This window comes from Sinocyclocheilus grahami, unplaced genomic scaffold (assembly GCF_001515645.1).
Source record: "Sinocyclocheilus grahami isolate Dianchi unplaced genomic scaffold, SAMN03320097.WGS_v1.1 scaffold3.1, whole genome shotgun sequence".
NCBI lineage: Eukaryota > Metazoa > Chordata > Actinopteri > Cypriniformes > Cyprinidae > Sinocyclocheilus > Sinocyclocheilus grahami.
The window spans coordinates 4,036,441-4,052,723 of NW_015505182.1; the positions used below are offsets into that span (position 1 = coordinate 4,036,441).

A 16,283-nucleotide genomic window follows, 5' to 3' on the forward strand; every position below is an offset into this window, starting at 1 on the left:
TTATATATATATATATTTTTTTTTAATCTGAATTTTTTCCATTTTTAATTTTTTAATTTTTAAATAGTTCTGTTGTGTGACAATGGATTCGTAACAGTTGAAATAACTATTCCATGTAGTCTCCGAGTTTATGTCTCAGTTCTGTTTCTTTTTGTTTGTTTGTGTTTTCCTCCACAGAATAAAAAGTCAAAAAGATGTGTAAAAACTGACTTTTTATCTCACAATTCAGACATTTTCTTGCAATTTTTTATCTTACAATTCAGAGAGAAAAAAGTTAGAATTGTGAGATATAAACACTGAAATGCAAGGGAAAACGTCCAGATTGTAAGATAAAAAAGTTAGTTAGCTTTTTGACTTTTTTTTTAATCCCATGGCAGAATTAAGCTTTCTAAAACATACCTGTAGAATATTTATAAAATGAAGGGGGGAAAAAGTGTTCAAAAATAGTCAAATAATTAAAACAAAAGTATAGAATACCGCAGGACACCACTAAAACTGCTTAAAATTTCATGTCAGTGGTCCAAACGTGTTCTATTTTATTTATTGGACTTGTAATAAATAATAGATCTTTATAATAAACTATAGTTTTTTCTTTTAAAAAAATCTGTATTTTTAAGTATCACAGTTTTTCAAACTAAATGAGATGACGCACTGTGTGCATTTGATTTCATTGTAATATGTGTCTGTTTTTGCAGGAAGCTGCACAGTCAGGTGGGAGAACCGCACCATGTACTGCGTTGTCAGTGTGTTTGCAGTGGCTATTGCGCTATAAACAGGAATCAGGGCTGAGACATAAACAGAAACAAAAGGATAAAAACATCTTCACTCACATCCTCTGCTTCAACACTGGCTTAAAATCATGTTCAACTTGTGTCATGTTTTGCCTAATCTTTCAAATTTAAACTGTATTGCAAATGCCTGTCTACCACATTGTATGTTTATTTGCCTTTTTTTTTTTTTTGGACTTGCAAAGGTAACGTGCACCTTTGTTCTGTACAGGATTAAATGCAAATGTGTTGATGCTTAATTAAAGTTGTCTGATTTGGGTTTATCAATCCAAAAAATATATATGGATGTTTTTTTTTTTAGTCTTCAGACTTTTGAGGCATTTTCCATATCTGAAAATGGATTTAAATTCTGAACCAAATACAAACTATGAGGGGGAATTTACAAACAATGCAAGGATGTCACATTATGACATAATATATGTTAAACTTTATTTTTGGGAACTGAAAATAAATCTTTCTCTATCTTTAAAATTTGTAATGAGCCAGCACACAATAAATTTGCTAAGAAAAAATTATAAGCGAAACAGTCCATCTGTACGGCCCACATAGAATTACCCACTATAACACCATATTCAATTCAGTATCTGACTGTTGTATAGTGGCATGCCATATGTTGTAACATTGTGATTTCATTAATCAGCCCACCATATTGCTAAACTTAAAAGATTTTGTAAGGTTTATGTAACTTCCACTTAAGAGAGGAAGCAGGTTTGGAAAGCAGGATAGTTTCACAGTAAAATAAAACTTTGATCTTTATAGTACATAAAAATCAATTATAGATCATGCACATAATACAACAACATAATAATGACATAAACGTGCACTGCAAAAAACCGACGCAAAAAATCGACGCGTTTCAGAAAGGCGGGGCATAGAGGAGAAACAATAATGTACATTATGTGGAAAATAATGTGTTTTTTGAACCTTAAACCGCATAAACACATTTCATTACACCAAATACACAAAATAATGTTCTTTTTAGCAACATCATATGTCCCCTTTAAGACGTAATTTTTCCAGCATTTACATTGATTTAAAATGTGTTTATCAGCATCCATGGGTTCTGATACATATGATTTGGCACACTTTGTGAAGCACATCAGAAGTTTTCTTTGTTGAATATAAACTCAGTTCCAGATTCAGTGTGTGACATACACTGTTTCCCCAGAGCTGTGGCCAAAGCCGTAGGACCACACAGAAAAACGCCTACTTTTGAACTGAAAGAAGGAAGAGGAAAAAATACTAGTTATTAATGCCCATTAAGTGTAGAAAGCCTTTAACGCTGCTGTTATTTACCACACTCTACATACCCTGGGTGTTGGGTAGCGATGGCACTGAACTCATTGTCCCAGTTGGGTTTACCATACCGAGTCTTCTGCTTAAGGCCGGTGATGGGATCGTCCTCTGCCTCATATTGAACTCTAAGATGGGCCGCCTTTAAACAGTAATCAAAATAATGAGTGTCGAAGTATTTTTGTATTTCAGGGCAGTTCAAAATAGTTCAGTGTCTTGTCATTAAACAAGCAAGTCTTTTCGCCCACCTCAGCATCTTTCCAGCGCGTTAGATAGATGTTGTAACTGAGGAAATCCCTCAATTCTTTTTCATTCATCTGCCTTTCCAAACTCTGCAGCAGGTCTGCAAACCATTCGAAAGCCTGCGTCTCCGGGCAGAGCCAGTAGAAATAGATCTGCAGAGGTCAATGGTCAGAACATTACATTAGTAACAGACAAAACCCTTGCTTTTTGGGACACTAGTCAATTTTGAGTTTCAAGGCTATTTTGCTACCATAACTTGACTTCTTTCAGATTAGCGAAAAGACAACATCCAAAATACACATTTAAGTGTTTATTTTATTACACTTTATCTACATGCATTTGTAGAGTTGAATTACAATACATATTTTTAATGGTCGTTTCCTTTAAATTAGTTTTTATTCATGCTCTGAGCTATAAATTTCCACTTCAACTTCAATTTATTCAGAGTAATGAAAAGGGATGTTCAAAATCCCCTGTGTAAAAACCTGTAACTCTAATGTCAACAAAATAAAACTAAACAATTCCAGTGTTCACATTTCTGTTCTGGAAATGTAAGCAAATTGGTGCATATTTAATTAGATGATGCCTCAACTGCAAATCAATTCTGAAAACTTGTAATACATAACAACTGTATTAATGCACTGCGATTAATCAACTGTAGAAGTATGATGATATCTACTACTTACATTTTTACTATATTCGCCTGTAGTGCTTTGCCTTAAAAAAAACTGACATTTATGAGTTTTAATGAATAAGACTACAAATTAAACAAAGATTTTGTTTTGTCATTCAAAGCCTGAATCGCTAAACTTGGTGCTGTTTATCACCTTTTTGGTGAAAACGTTTTTGTTCTCCTGGACGTGTTTGTACCACACAGACTTTAGAACGGAAGCGAAAGGTGTCACACCAATACCGGCACCCACAAGCATCACAACTTCATAACGAAAGACATCCTCACTGGCCGTCCCAAACGGTCCATCCACAGCCATCCTACACAGACAAAAATAGAAATTATGCACAGCAAACTATCAAATTGTGCTAATAACTGAGCATTGTGTTGTTAGTGTTTGTATTCTTTTAGTTCTCTACTGTAGGAGGAAGAAATTAGGAAACACATAAAGAGAAATAGCAAGAAAAATTCACTTATGTTGAAATCAACATTGCCTTCCATCTTCTCAAACAGAAACCTGCTCTCCCAACACTTCTCTTTTTTCTCAACTGCGATTGTGCCCACATCCCCTTTTTACACATGTATTTTCCCATTTTACAAGTGAGACTTGCTAGTACTATTAAAGGGGTCATATGATGCTGCTAAAAAGAACATTATTTTGTGTATTTGGTGTAATGAAATGTGTTTATGCGGTTTAAGGTTCAAAAAACATTATTTTCCACATACTGTACATTATTGTTTCTCCTCTATGCCCTGCCTTTCTGAAACGCGTCGATTTTTACAAAGCTCATCGGTCTGAAAAAGCGAGGTGTGCTCTGATTGGCCAGCTATCCAGTGCATTGTGATTGGCCGAATTCCTCAAGCGTGTAACGGAAATGTTACGCCCCTTACCATACTGTGATGCCTGCGGAAACCACATGTGACGACCCCACTCCGCTTCGTCTACGGTGAAAGCCGATCCGGCGATCGAGAGCGCAAAGTTGAAGTATTTCCTCAGCGACCAGCACGGATCAGCTCCAGGCATGACGAAGCGATATCGTCCTCTTTTGGAAGGCCAAACAAAGTAGTTTCGCTTTCGCAACGAAGCACACAGCGCCTTCACGAAATTGCGGCGGCGGCAACAATACTACAGCGAGAATAAAAGTTACGCCTTCTTTCTTTGCGTGAACATTTGGGCGGCGTTATGCAAATCTTCCCAGATAGTGACGTAGACATGTGGGGGCGTGTTAGAACGAGCCGTTTTAGGAGGGTGTGGCTGACTCTTAACTTTTATAAAGAATATCTCTTTGGATTTGAGACTTTAGTCTTTGAACTTTACAGATCTTCTTTATGCACCAAGAGCTTGTAACACTCCAAAGAGAAAGGAAAAATTGAAATCGCATCATATGACCCCTTTAAAAGCACTACATCTGTTATTCAAGACATAAACCTGACATTAAAAGGACAAACATTTTTGTCATCATTTGTTTAACCTCATGTCATTCCAAACCTGTATGACTTTTTTTCTTCTGCAGAACAAGGTGTTTTAAAGGTGACATATCATGAAAATCTAAAAATCTGTGTTTAAGTGCAACGCATGTTCACGTTAATTGGAGTAGATATTGATGATTGATAGGATAAACTATAGGCTTGTATAATAGTGATAAATATGTGATCCTAAATAACTATTGTTTTAGTCACGGGTATATTGTGAGGTGTACTATAGTGGATGTGATGGTTTGTGTTGGATATACTCTATGTAAATTGTCCAGGGTTTAAGTGGAAACGATTTAATGATTTAATGATTGTGGTAATTGAACATTGGCTAATGAATGATGACGTCAATATAATTAGTGATTTGAAAAGTGGGTGGAGGGATTGAATTGCTTTACACACTGAGGAAGGCTTTGAGCCGAAACGTTTGTGTCTTTTCCCATCAGTAATGAATGTAAAATAAAAGAAAAAAGAAGATTGTTCTCGTGAGTGTGGATCATAATTTCTTATACTAAGTAACTCAACAGATTGACGCACCAAAATAAAAAGATCAAGTAACGCAAGAGCGCGGTGCAAACGACGTTGTTAAGTGCTACGTATGAAAACGTGAAAAAGATTAACCCAGTAAATTTTTTTGGCAAAGCCTTTCTCAGTAAGCTTGTGAAAAAAGAGCGTGTCAGATTTCGCTCCCCCTGTGACGTAGAAAGGGGATCTTATTATAATATCACCGCCCCTAAAGGTCCTTGCACACTGAAGTCCGAAATTTTCATATGCGTTTTTTTCAGGGGGGGGGGTTTCATATTCGTCATCCTTTCCTACCAAAATGCTTGCTAAAGATGCGAAAATGCACAAAATTGAACCTGGTCGAAATATTTTTATAATTAAAGTTTCAGAGGCAGTGTGTAAACGTGATTGACACAACGTATTTATTTTTTTACGTGCGAAAATTTTGAATGAGAATTTCAATTTTGACTCGGTGTGCAAAGACCTTTAATCTGCAAGTTTCCACCCACGGCGCCAGTGTTGCCAAGTCCGTAGTTTTCCGCCGGAATTGGGCTTCTTTAACACTATTGCCATGGGTTGTTTTTCATGTCCGCGGGTTGATGCGACCCCAATAACGTGATTTTAGCCCCTAAAATGTGAATTTTACCAGAGAAACCCCGACCACAAAACGTGATTTTTGAGCTGAAACCTCACAGACGCATTCTAGGGACAACTGAGAGTTATATTACTTTGTAAAAAGGGGCATTATAGGGCTCCTTTAAAGAATGTTCTTGTTCACACAATGAAAGTCAATGGGGTTTGGAACGACATAAATGTGAGTAAATGCTGACAGAATGTTCATTTTTGGATTAACTTTTGGATCTTTTACTTTAATCTTACTTTGGTAGTGTCCAAGCATCCAGCACCACAGTTTTGTCACCTCCACAGGCTGTATAAAGGGCTTGTGTCCAATCCCCTACAATTCGGATATGCACACTAAGGTGGTCTTCCTCCGGGGCAGAGGTCAAGGTAAAGGGATGCCACTCTAGCTGAGAGATGGACGGGCACTGCATGAAAACATACTGACCGACCTCCATCTTAAAGCCCTTCTTCTTCATCTGCAGCTCAAGGGTCTTGGATGGGTGCATCACTACCTGTAAAGTGATGCAATATGGTAAGAGAGGAAGAATTCATTTGGTTGCTAATCAAACAGCTTGAATGACTAACCTTGGTGATAACCACTTTCTGCTGTGAGCGATAGAAACGCACCAGTCTCTCACATACATATAGAAACATTGGGCAAACCACCCACTTCCATGTCTGTAAGAGGAAGTACATGTTGAGATGCCATCGAAATGATGAATGAAATGCTAGATGTATTTGAGATTGAGATTAAGTTAGGATATACCATCGGGGGATTCCCAGCAAAGATAGGTTCTGGGCAGTCGGTGCCATTTTGACCCCAGGTCTCGAACTTGCTGTGACATTCAACTGGGTCATGAACCTTTACACTTTCCACAGTCTGGCCTCGCACGATACGCCTACACAGACACACACGCAGTTACTGCATAAATAATGGATGGTAATTCTCTTGCTAGCATGATGTGCCTGTCAACATGTATTATGAGATGTGTTATAATGCTTCATTAAAAATAGCTTAAAACTGTATGTCTAGCCATGTGTTCACTGGCATGAATGAGCAGAAATGAGTGGGTGTTTGTGCTTTCAAATCATCCCTTATTAGCGCTGAGCAGAATGCGTGCAAGAGGAATTGTGGTATTGACAGTGGAGTTGAGAAAGCGGAGACCACAACAAAGTTGAGAATTGCTCAACTTTAAACAGTACAAATGAAAGGAAAAAGCGAAGCATCCAATCATTGTGAGTGACACCTGTCAAATAAATGTTTTAAATCCGGTAGATTCAGTGATTAAATCACATTTTGCATATTATTACAATATTTAATCCGGATGCAGTTTGCGTGCTTTCATGCTGGCTAGGCTGTAGCTATTGGTTAACAAAAGTGTATATAACAAAAGTTGATATAACATATATACACTACCAACTACAAAAGTTGGGTTTCACATGATTCTTCAGAAATTATTCTAATATACTAATTTGGTGCTCATTAAACATTTCCTATTATCAGTTAAGCTGATTAATATTTGTGTGGAAACATTTGCGATACATTTTTTCAAGATTCTTTGATGAAAAGAAAGTTCAAAGGAACTGCATTTATTTAAAATATAAAATCTCAAATCCACTTCAAGTTGGATCCAACACATCTCTACTGTCATATTTGATCATTTTTAACATATCGATGCTGAATGAAAGTATAGAAAATTCATATTGTGAAATACAGATTTAGTTTAGGTTTTTTTGGTTTATTAACAAAAAAATACAAACATTAATTGAAATAAACCCTTACCCAATTCCGTGAGCCACCAAACCAATGAAAAAGACGATGAACAGATGATGGGTGAACCAGAAGACCTCGAAATATGACCTTCTGATGACCTCCATGGAGGAAGTGATGATGAGGATGAGGGCGAGGGTGATGACCACCCCCGTCAGTCCTGCTATAGTAGTAAACATCACTATGGTTGGGTTCTGGGAAATCAAAAACACAAAAATGACAACATAAAACATTACTCAACATGCAACATACAATAAAAGCAACATTACACTAAAAAGAAACAAAGATAACGTAGACTGCAAACATCTAGATTAAATTTCAGTCTCATATACACTACCTTTGACAGGTTTGGGGTCAGTACTTTTTTTTTCTTTTATTCAACAAAGACATATTAAATGAATCAAAAGTGACCATTTATAATGTTACAAAAAATTTATATTTCAAATAAATGCTGTTATTTTAAACTTTTTAACTGAATCCTGAAGAGAAAAAAAATCCGCTTCCACAAAAATATTAAGGAGCACAACTGTTTTCACAATTGCTAGTAATAAAGTGTTTCTTGAGCCCCAAATCTGCATTTTAAAATGATTTCTGAAGGATCATGTGACACTCAAGACTGGAGTAATGGCTATTATCACAGGAATAAATTACATTAAATTATTTAAATAGTAATAATATTTCATAATATTACTGTTTTTACTGTATTCTTGATCAAATAAAGTGAGCATAAGACACTTCTTTCCAAAAATCTTCCCGATCCCAAACGATAGTGTAGGCCTATATAAAGATGGTAAAACAATCATTCAATTTTTTTCCCCTTAACCCACAAAACATTTTCAAAATCTGTTATAGTTACTCTCAAAAGCAGCTATAAATATAGTAGATCTTTTTATATCAGTCATAGGATGTGTGTGTTGATTGTTCTCTCTCCCTGTTCTATTTCTGGCTATTGTCCACCGGGTCATCATAGCAAAACCATGGCAACAGAATTTTTTTAATCATGTGATCACAGCATGATGGTTACGTGATGTAACCGTGGGTGGAAGTGGGAGGTTATCCTACAGGGCTGAAGTGAGATCAGTTGGAGGTTCTGCCTCAGAAACAGAGTTTTAATGGGGACTTCTGTTAACAACGAAACGTGTGTGACTGAAATGAGCAAAAACCTCACCGTCTCATTGGTTCTGATAGGGTTGAGGTAGGATCTGTTGTCATTGTTGCCAATCTGAGAAAGCACATAAGGCAGGTGACTGCTGTTGATCATAATCTGGGAATCCATGAATCTCTCAAAGTTGAACAAGTGAGCTATGATGTGGATGGCTGGGAGAATATACAAGACATCATCAGCAAGGCTTACAGAATTTCATCCATAAAATATAAGAGACAAACAGTACAAAGCTGTCACTGGGGTCATACAAAAAGGTGCAAAAGGTTTGGGCCTTATTTATCCCTAAAAGTTACATATTAGTATCTTAAGGTTACGTTTGACCTTTTTTCTGAGAGTGTGTGCAAAACGTTGAGTTCAGATTGTAGGGTTTGCGAAAGATTTGAAAATTTAAAAAGATTTAATCTAGATGAATATTCTCTTATTGTACCTGTGTGGAGGGCAATCATGTAGGCCACTAGTTTGTGGAAAGTGAGGTTTCTGTCTAGCTGACGGGCTGCAGTGCGGCTACAGTACTGCAAACACACACACACACATACCATCAATGAGGAGAATCAGGCCTTTTCACTTTAATTACCTGAAGTGGATAAGCCTTTCACTTTAGCTCTGTTGTGCTTTTCCTGACCTGTATGGATCCGCGTAGGAACGAGAGCAGGTTTCTGCAGACGGGCAGCAAGATCAACAGGCAGTTAAAATTCAGACATGCAGCTGGAGCTCTGGCCCATGAGAGAGCATGCTGAGTGTGTGTGTGTGTGAGAGAGAGAGAGAGAGAGAGAGAGAGAGAGAGAGAGAGAGAGAGAGAGAAAAGTTTCATTTCCTATTTTAAGCTCTGAACAACATATTCACTGATGCATTAAAAACTGCACTTGCAGATAAAATGTACAGCAATATATAGGCCTACATATGAGAATTGTACTTTTCTAAATTCTGAGAACAATACACTAGCTTAATACAATATACAAATATGAAATTAGATTAACAATATAATTTAACATAATTAACACTGGAGTGTAACTACACAAATTATTACAATTACGAATTATACAGGATACATTTTTAAAAAACACAATGACATCAATATAATAATTTACAACAATAAAAAATACAATAATACATTCATCCTATTTATAGATTATTGAATAAATTAAATGTTTAAAATGTATAAATTATTTGACACCTACCCCAAGGATGACTCTAGTATAGTAGTATCTATCAACCAAAAATGCCATGTAAGAATTCACAAAGAGAAACACATTGATGCCGAGCCATACCAGCTGAAAAACACAACGGAGAGCGTCTGAGACGATTTGCAGACTGATTAAGTAAATATAGTATAAGTATAAAGCATGAGGAGTGTCTCTGTCCTTCAGTATGCTTAACAAATAAAACATAATGTGCCAAAGACACACAAATGCAATTAAGAACTTTAAATACAAAGACTATAAAATAAAGATAAAAGTTAATTTAATTAAGAAAGTATAACTCCAACAGCTTACAATAACAAAAATGGACAGTCCTTCATTTGCAGCAAAGTTTCCCATGATGTTGTGCTGTGTAGAAAGAGAAGATCAAGAGAAGTGTGGATGAACAATTTTGAAGAAAGCCACAAGACAAAAAGGGATTTGGTTTATAAAGCAGATAAGCAAACCAGGAAATAGTGTCACAACTGTGAGCCCATGAGAAACCATCAAGCAAAGTTCCTCAACCTAAAGGGGATGGTCAGACAATCTCTCAGTTCTCTTTCTGATTTATAGTCAGGCCTGTCATTCATTCAGTCTTAGTTTTTGTAGTGTCAGAAGTTGAACTGTTATGGTTTTATGATTTAAATAAGTTTCATGCATTTGTTACTGTCTTTCTCATGAGTATATTGTAAATGGGTTTTAATTGAGGTTTTCAGAAAAAAGAATTACAAAAAAGTGACAACTGACCTCACACATAGAAAACACACAGCAAATACAATGAGAATTAATAAATAAATAACAGGAGAAGTTCAATAAACAGTGTGTACCACCATGGACAAAATAACATTCTCCTTTATTTATTTTATTCTTTATTATGGGTTTAGCTGATAGTTGCACGTATCAAAAGCAATGGTGTGCTCTATGCAGTGCTGAAGGACATATTTTTTAAGGGAGTTTCCAAATGTAACCCAATCACAAAGTCTTGCAAAATGAATAACCTCAAACCATTCAACTCCCCACAGGGGGGCAGTAAAGTTAGGATACAATCATCTACTGCCTTCAATGAAAATAATGACTTTTTTTTGTAACATTTTGTAGAAAGATATCTGAATAATGTGCAAAAGAGGTCTCCAGATGAGACAAATGCAAAATAGGAGTGTAAACAAAGGAAAGAAAAAACAATTGATTAAATCATTCTTTGCAGGATTATGAAGGTCCTGGCAACCCAACTCTCACTATCCATATGTCCTTACATTTTTAAAGCAACTTTAGGCAATTGCTTGAATTTAGGCCATATGTTATCATATGATAGGACACTGTCATATGACCAATCAGGACTAATTTCACAGTCTTACACACAGTATGAGTAGAGTAATAAGAAAAACTAGAAGAAAATATTAATAATGAACCTGAGAGGTTGTCAAACATTTTTCAGAAAGCAATGCCTCCAAGGTGATGGAAAAATCAAAAGCTTAAATACAATCGTTTAAATAACTCTTCTTTAAATAATCCATACACAGAGACAGCTATAACATTAATCAAACCAACACCGACAGAGCACTCCCACGTCACATGACAATAAAGCAGCGGTTTTATCTTGGTAGGGCATTTCACATGCATTTCAGTGGAACATGCTGGCTCTTTTGCCTTGTAAACCAAACAAGAAAAAGTATATTCATCTCAAAGTACAACAAACGTTGACATTTACATGCCACAATTAAGGCAGAAATCCAACATTTTAATTTTATTTCTCCCTCTTGATCCTTAAAGGGCACTTCTTACAGTGTTTTTACAGGGATAGTTCACCTACAAAAGAAAACTCTGTCATTTTTTACCTCTCCCTCATGTTCCAAATGGTTCCGAATGACTTTATACCTTCCATGGAATGCAAGAGAAGATATTTTATGTAAGACAACTGTCTTTGTTTATGCAATAAAAGTTGATGGAGTTCAAAAAAACCTTTCTTCTGAAGAAGAATAAAATCATACAAGCATGACATGAAGGTGAGTAAATGATGACAGAATTGTCATTTTTAGTTGAACTATTTCTTTAAGCTGTGCTTTGCTCACACAGCGCCGCACAAACTCTGTCCAATGTCCCCTTTGGTAACGCAGGGTGGATCGTCTCCAGTGTCTTCCCCTGGTGGCTTGGTCCTCATGGAGCCCGGCTGGGAAAGCGTCCCACGAAGCAGGCAGAGGGATCCACAGCATTCCCAAAAGCCTTGGGCTGGACTGGATGAGAAGAGTTGTCTGCAAGGGTGGCAAAACTGGTAAAAGAGCAACATAAATAAAACAGCTGTGGCATAACCAAACAACAGTGACAGTTCTAACACGGGAGCGTCCACCCATTGGTAGAACTCAGTCCGGTGGACGTACCACATCAAAATCAGCCCCGTGTTCTCGACAAAACGGAGGGAATAATACACAGCGAGGCGCCTCCATGCCTGACCCTTATCGATCAGATCAGGGTCATCCAATCTAAGCTGAACGGCGGACCAGCAGAACACGTTGATGCCGGCGTACAGGAAGGTCAACATGCAAAGGACAATAGTGGTCCCGACACGAGTCAACGTCTTCTCAATGTTCTCCGGGAAAGGAGAGCGGCTGCTCCAGAAGAGAACCCACGGGTGCAGAAAGAACAGGACGAAGTTGGCCGACACCACCGGAAGCACCCATACCTTCAACACGGAACTGAAGAGGACCAGTACTGCCACACGTGTGGCGATCTCGAACCCTCGCCACAGGAACACGCACAGGTATGCCAACGGACGCACGGAGACTTCGTAATCATCGTAGCGTATCTTTATGGCCAGAATATTGCAGCGTAGGGCTCCGTATACAATCGAGAGAAGAGAAATGACCATCAATGTACCTGGCAGAGAGCGAAAAGAATGAAACATGAGCACGTTAAATCCAAACATACTTTGTGGTTAGGAGCAATTGAACAAACATTTGCATTAGATAAGTGGATATTGAATAAACCACTGTGTGTATAGAGGCCCAAACATGCAGAAATTATAAATAAACAATTAAACAAGGAAAGACAAAGAAAGAAAAAAGAAATACATGACTATATATGACCTTCCCCACTTTCATGTTGCACATAAAAAAGTTTAAATAAATAAATGTAAAAATAAATAAATAAATATGAAAATTGTAAAAAAAAAAAAAACAGCAAAAGTATGTATAAATAAATGAATGAATGAATGAATGAATGAATGAATGAATGAAAATGAAAAAATTATAAATAGATAAATTTATACCCAGCCCATTTCCATGTTGTATATAATAAATAACTGTATAAATAAATAAATGCGGGAATAAATAAATGTAAAATAAATACACAAATTAAGTAAAAAAATTAAATAAAGAAAATAGCAAAAAAAAAAAAAAAAAGCAATACAAAAATTAATTTAGGACAAAATTCAATGAAAAATGAACTGTATTTGTTTTAGCAAATCATTTCTTTCTTTATTTATTTTTATTTGGTTTTGGTCTGCCATAACTGTGGTGCATAATATGTTGCCATTTGGTTACATAATTAACTATTTACTACTACTGTTTACTATTGTTGTTAAGTAATAAAAGATAACAAAAGCAGATACCCTGAAGGCCCAAATCCACCAGCAGTGCAAACATATGGCCTCCATCAGCCTTCCATCTGATCTAAAGTCAGTCACCGTTTCATTACTCTATGCCTCATGGGTAATGGGGTCAGACTGATTCACTATCCATTATGATCTCCAATACTCCTTTCAAGGATGGACCGCAAGGCTGTCAACACATTCCTCATGCAGTGCAGATGACTACATATCTGCGAGGCAGAGTCGGGTCTATAATTCCTAATATTCAATGTGGAGTGACAGTTGATGGGTGGAGGGTAAAACTCTAATTATACCAAATAACAGCTTGCAAATGCCTAAGCGGTCTACAATATACAGTGGAGTCCAACAGTCCAAAAGAGACCTTGCATTTGTAATAAAATAAACATTTTACATTTTCATTATTATTATTAGCATAACAATCTAGATGAAATGTCTAAATAGATGTACACGAATTTCACAATTTTGGCAGAATATTGGCATTATCTGTTGTTTATTAGTTATTTTCACAAGAAATCCTATGACGTTTTGTTTAGTTTCAGGTTAACAAAAATAATAATGATGAAAAAAACACTGTACTCTTTTTAGTCCCAGGTTTACAATAATAATAAAAATAATAAATTAAAATAATAATAAAAAAAATAATCCAGGTTTCCAGGTTTGAAAAAGTACAAAAGATTTGAAAAATGTATCATAGTCTCAGCCATTTGGTGATGTATGTTCTTTATTGGTTATTTTCAGTGACTGTTCATTGTTGAGTAGCACTTCTGGGTATTTCAAAATGAATTTATCTGTGGTCTAGTTTATAAATAATTTCTGTCTGTTGAGGGCTGCACATGCCGTCTAAAAACATATTATCTATTCTAGCTGATATTCTCTGAAACAAAGTGTGTGTCCTTGAGATAACATGAAGAAACAGATAGTACACAACTAGAAGTCATTTCAGAAGCATTCAGTGTAACTCAAGCATGTGTGTAGTATGTGTCACTGAGGGGAGCTTGTTATATTTAGTTGGGTGACGTTGGGAGCAGTTCCATGTTTACAGGATTTACAGAGAGATTATTCTATAGAGGAAACTTAGAGAATGTGCAAAAGAAACTGTGCACAGATCATACTGGTTGGGCAGAAACATGACATGCCTCAATGATATAAAAGCCAACTGCTCTCCCTGACATTTAACACGTTATAGAAATGACAAAACTCATTAACCGTGGAAGTCATAAGCTCATAAGCTTGCAATGCTCCACTTTGGGAGTTGTACTTCACAAGGCCAGATAACAGAACAAAAACAAAGCAGGAATAAGAAAAGTCTTAGTCATGCTCTAGAAATCCTTAAGACAATTTAAGAAGTCGTTCTCATTCTGAAAATGTGATAGTCAAACATTTAGATTTTTTTTTTAGTCACTGTGACTGGTATGTATAGTAAGTGATATACAGTCAGCCGCTCATTATGGCAAAATAAAGAGTTTTTATGATCTTGTATCAACTTGAAGTGACTTGTGATAACGACTGTCCGACTGTACATTATCCCAATTATTACATAGCTAATTAATGGAAATTGTTTCATTAGCTTACTTAGAAAGCACGGAAACACAAGCACAGCTTTGTAGGAAACAGGTTTCTCGGATAAGCGATCAGTTGCCATTGGCAACAGCCTTTATTCAGAAATATCTGACCACTAAACTGATCAATCAGAATCAAGTATTCCGGAGAACTGTGTTATAAAACCAATTACACTATGGCACTAAGCTTTCAGTTTCTCTAAAAGCCTTTATTAACCTAGTCTGTCTCCTGCAGCGCTCTATTTTAGGTGTGTCAGAATGTACTTGATACTGCTTAGTGTGTGTGTGTGTGTGTGTGTGTGTGTTCTCACCTCTACCGATGGACACCCCTTTCTGCAGCACACAGATGTAGAGTTGCAGTGTGAGCTGGGGTGCTGAGCCCAGGAAGGCCTGTATGACCGATGTCCTGGCAAAAGCGGCCCTGTGGGTGACTAACTTCCCTTCTGCCTGGCCCACTTCCTGCTCCACCTCCTCGGTCTGCCCTTCCCGGGGCATCTGCTTCTTACGGGTGATGGTGACATACGGCTCCTCCACCTTTCCGGCACTGCCATAGATACAGAAGGCATCCAAACACCTAAAGGAATAAAACCGAGTTTTATTGTTTGAATAAATGTGTGTGTGTGTGTGTGTGTGTGTTCTAAAACAAATTTATATTTAAATGTGGATTATTTGCTCGATACATTTTTATTATAGTTAAAATAACATAGCGCCATTGGTTATATTTTATTAATCAAATTAAAAAAAAATGTTCTGTACCTTTAAAAATTATAGTCAAAAGACACAACTGCATTGCCTTTGGTTATTTATAACATATGTGACCCAGGACCTAGGGCTGTAGTACACGAGTCCAGACTCGAGACATTTTTCTATGGTCTCGGACTCGTTGGTGTTTGCACTCGGACTTGTCTCGGACTTGGTCATTGGACTCGCCAAATGTTCTCGTTGGTCTCGACCGAGTCCAGCAATATGCTTTTTTTTCTCCTTCAAAACAAAACCACATTTGCATGTCGCGAATGAAAACGTGTGGAAAACGCTAGGCGCGCCGCTTTCTCCTTCTTTCCATTGCGCTCCCGTGGCGTCTGCCGTTGCTAAGCAACCATGACCTGCAAGAAGCATGTGTCATATCCCGAGCTTTGCGTGTGCGCGCTGTGCGAAGGCGTCAGCAAACAGCAGCATTATACAGCGATTGTGTTTTATTAACGTCTACACCTACTTCCTTCTACAGCATTTATTAATATTAGTTAACTTTAATTTCAGCAATCGCTAATGCATTATTCAAATAACAAGCTGTGTTTGTTAACATTAATGCACTGTGAACTAACATGAACAAACAATGAATGAACAACTGTATTTTTATTAAATAATGTTAACAAAGACAAAAATAAATAGTGTAATAAATATATTGTTAATTGTT

The 16,283-nt window shown here is 36.8% G+C and overlaps 2 protein-coding genes across 2 annotated transcripts in view; one reads left to right on the plus strand and one right to left on the minus strand.

Annotated features, from left to right (window-relative positions):
* The window catches only part of LOC107581498 (X-linked retinitis pigmentosa GTPase regulator-like), a 30,317-nt gene that overhangs the window by 11,368 nt on the left and 2,666 nt on the right, over window positions 1–16,283 (plus strand). The window lies entirely within an intron of this gene.
* Window positions 1,771–10,316, minus strand: cybb (cytochrome b-245, beta polypeptide (chronic granulomatous disease)). The gene is made up of 13 exons (XM_016255317.1): window positions 10,022–10,316; window positions 9,707–9,799; window positions 9,151–9,261; window positions 8,956–9,040; window positions 8,532–8,680; window positions 7,376–7,557; window positions 6,359–6,491; window positions 6,178–6,270; window positions 5,851–6,104; window positions 3,152–3,314; window positions 2,330–2,476; window positions 2,099–2,223; window positions 1,771–2,005 (listed from the first exon to the last, which is right to left on the minus strand). The coding sequence occupies exons 1-13, from the start codon at window positions 10,064–10,066 to the stop codon at window positions 1,888–1,890; spliced, it is 1,698 nt and encodes a 565-aa protein (XP_016110803.1). The 5' UTR covers window positions 10,067–10,316; the 3' UTR covers window positions 1,771–1,887.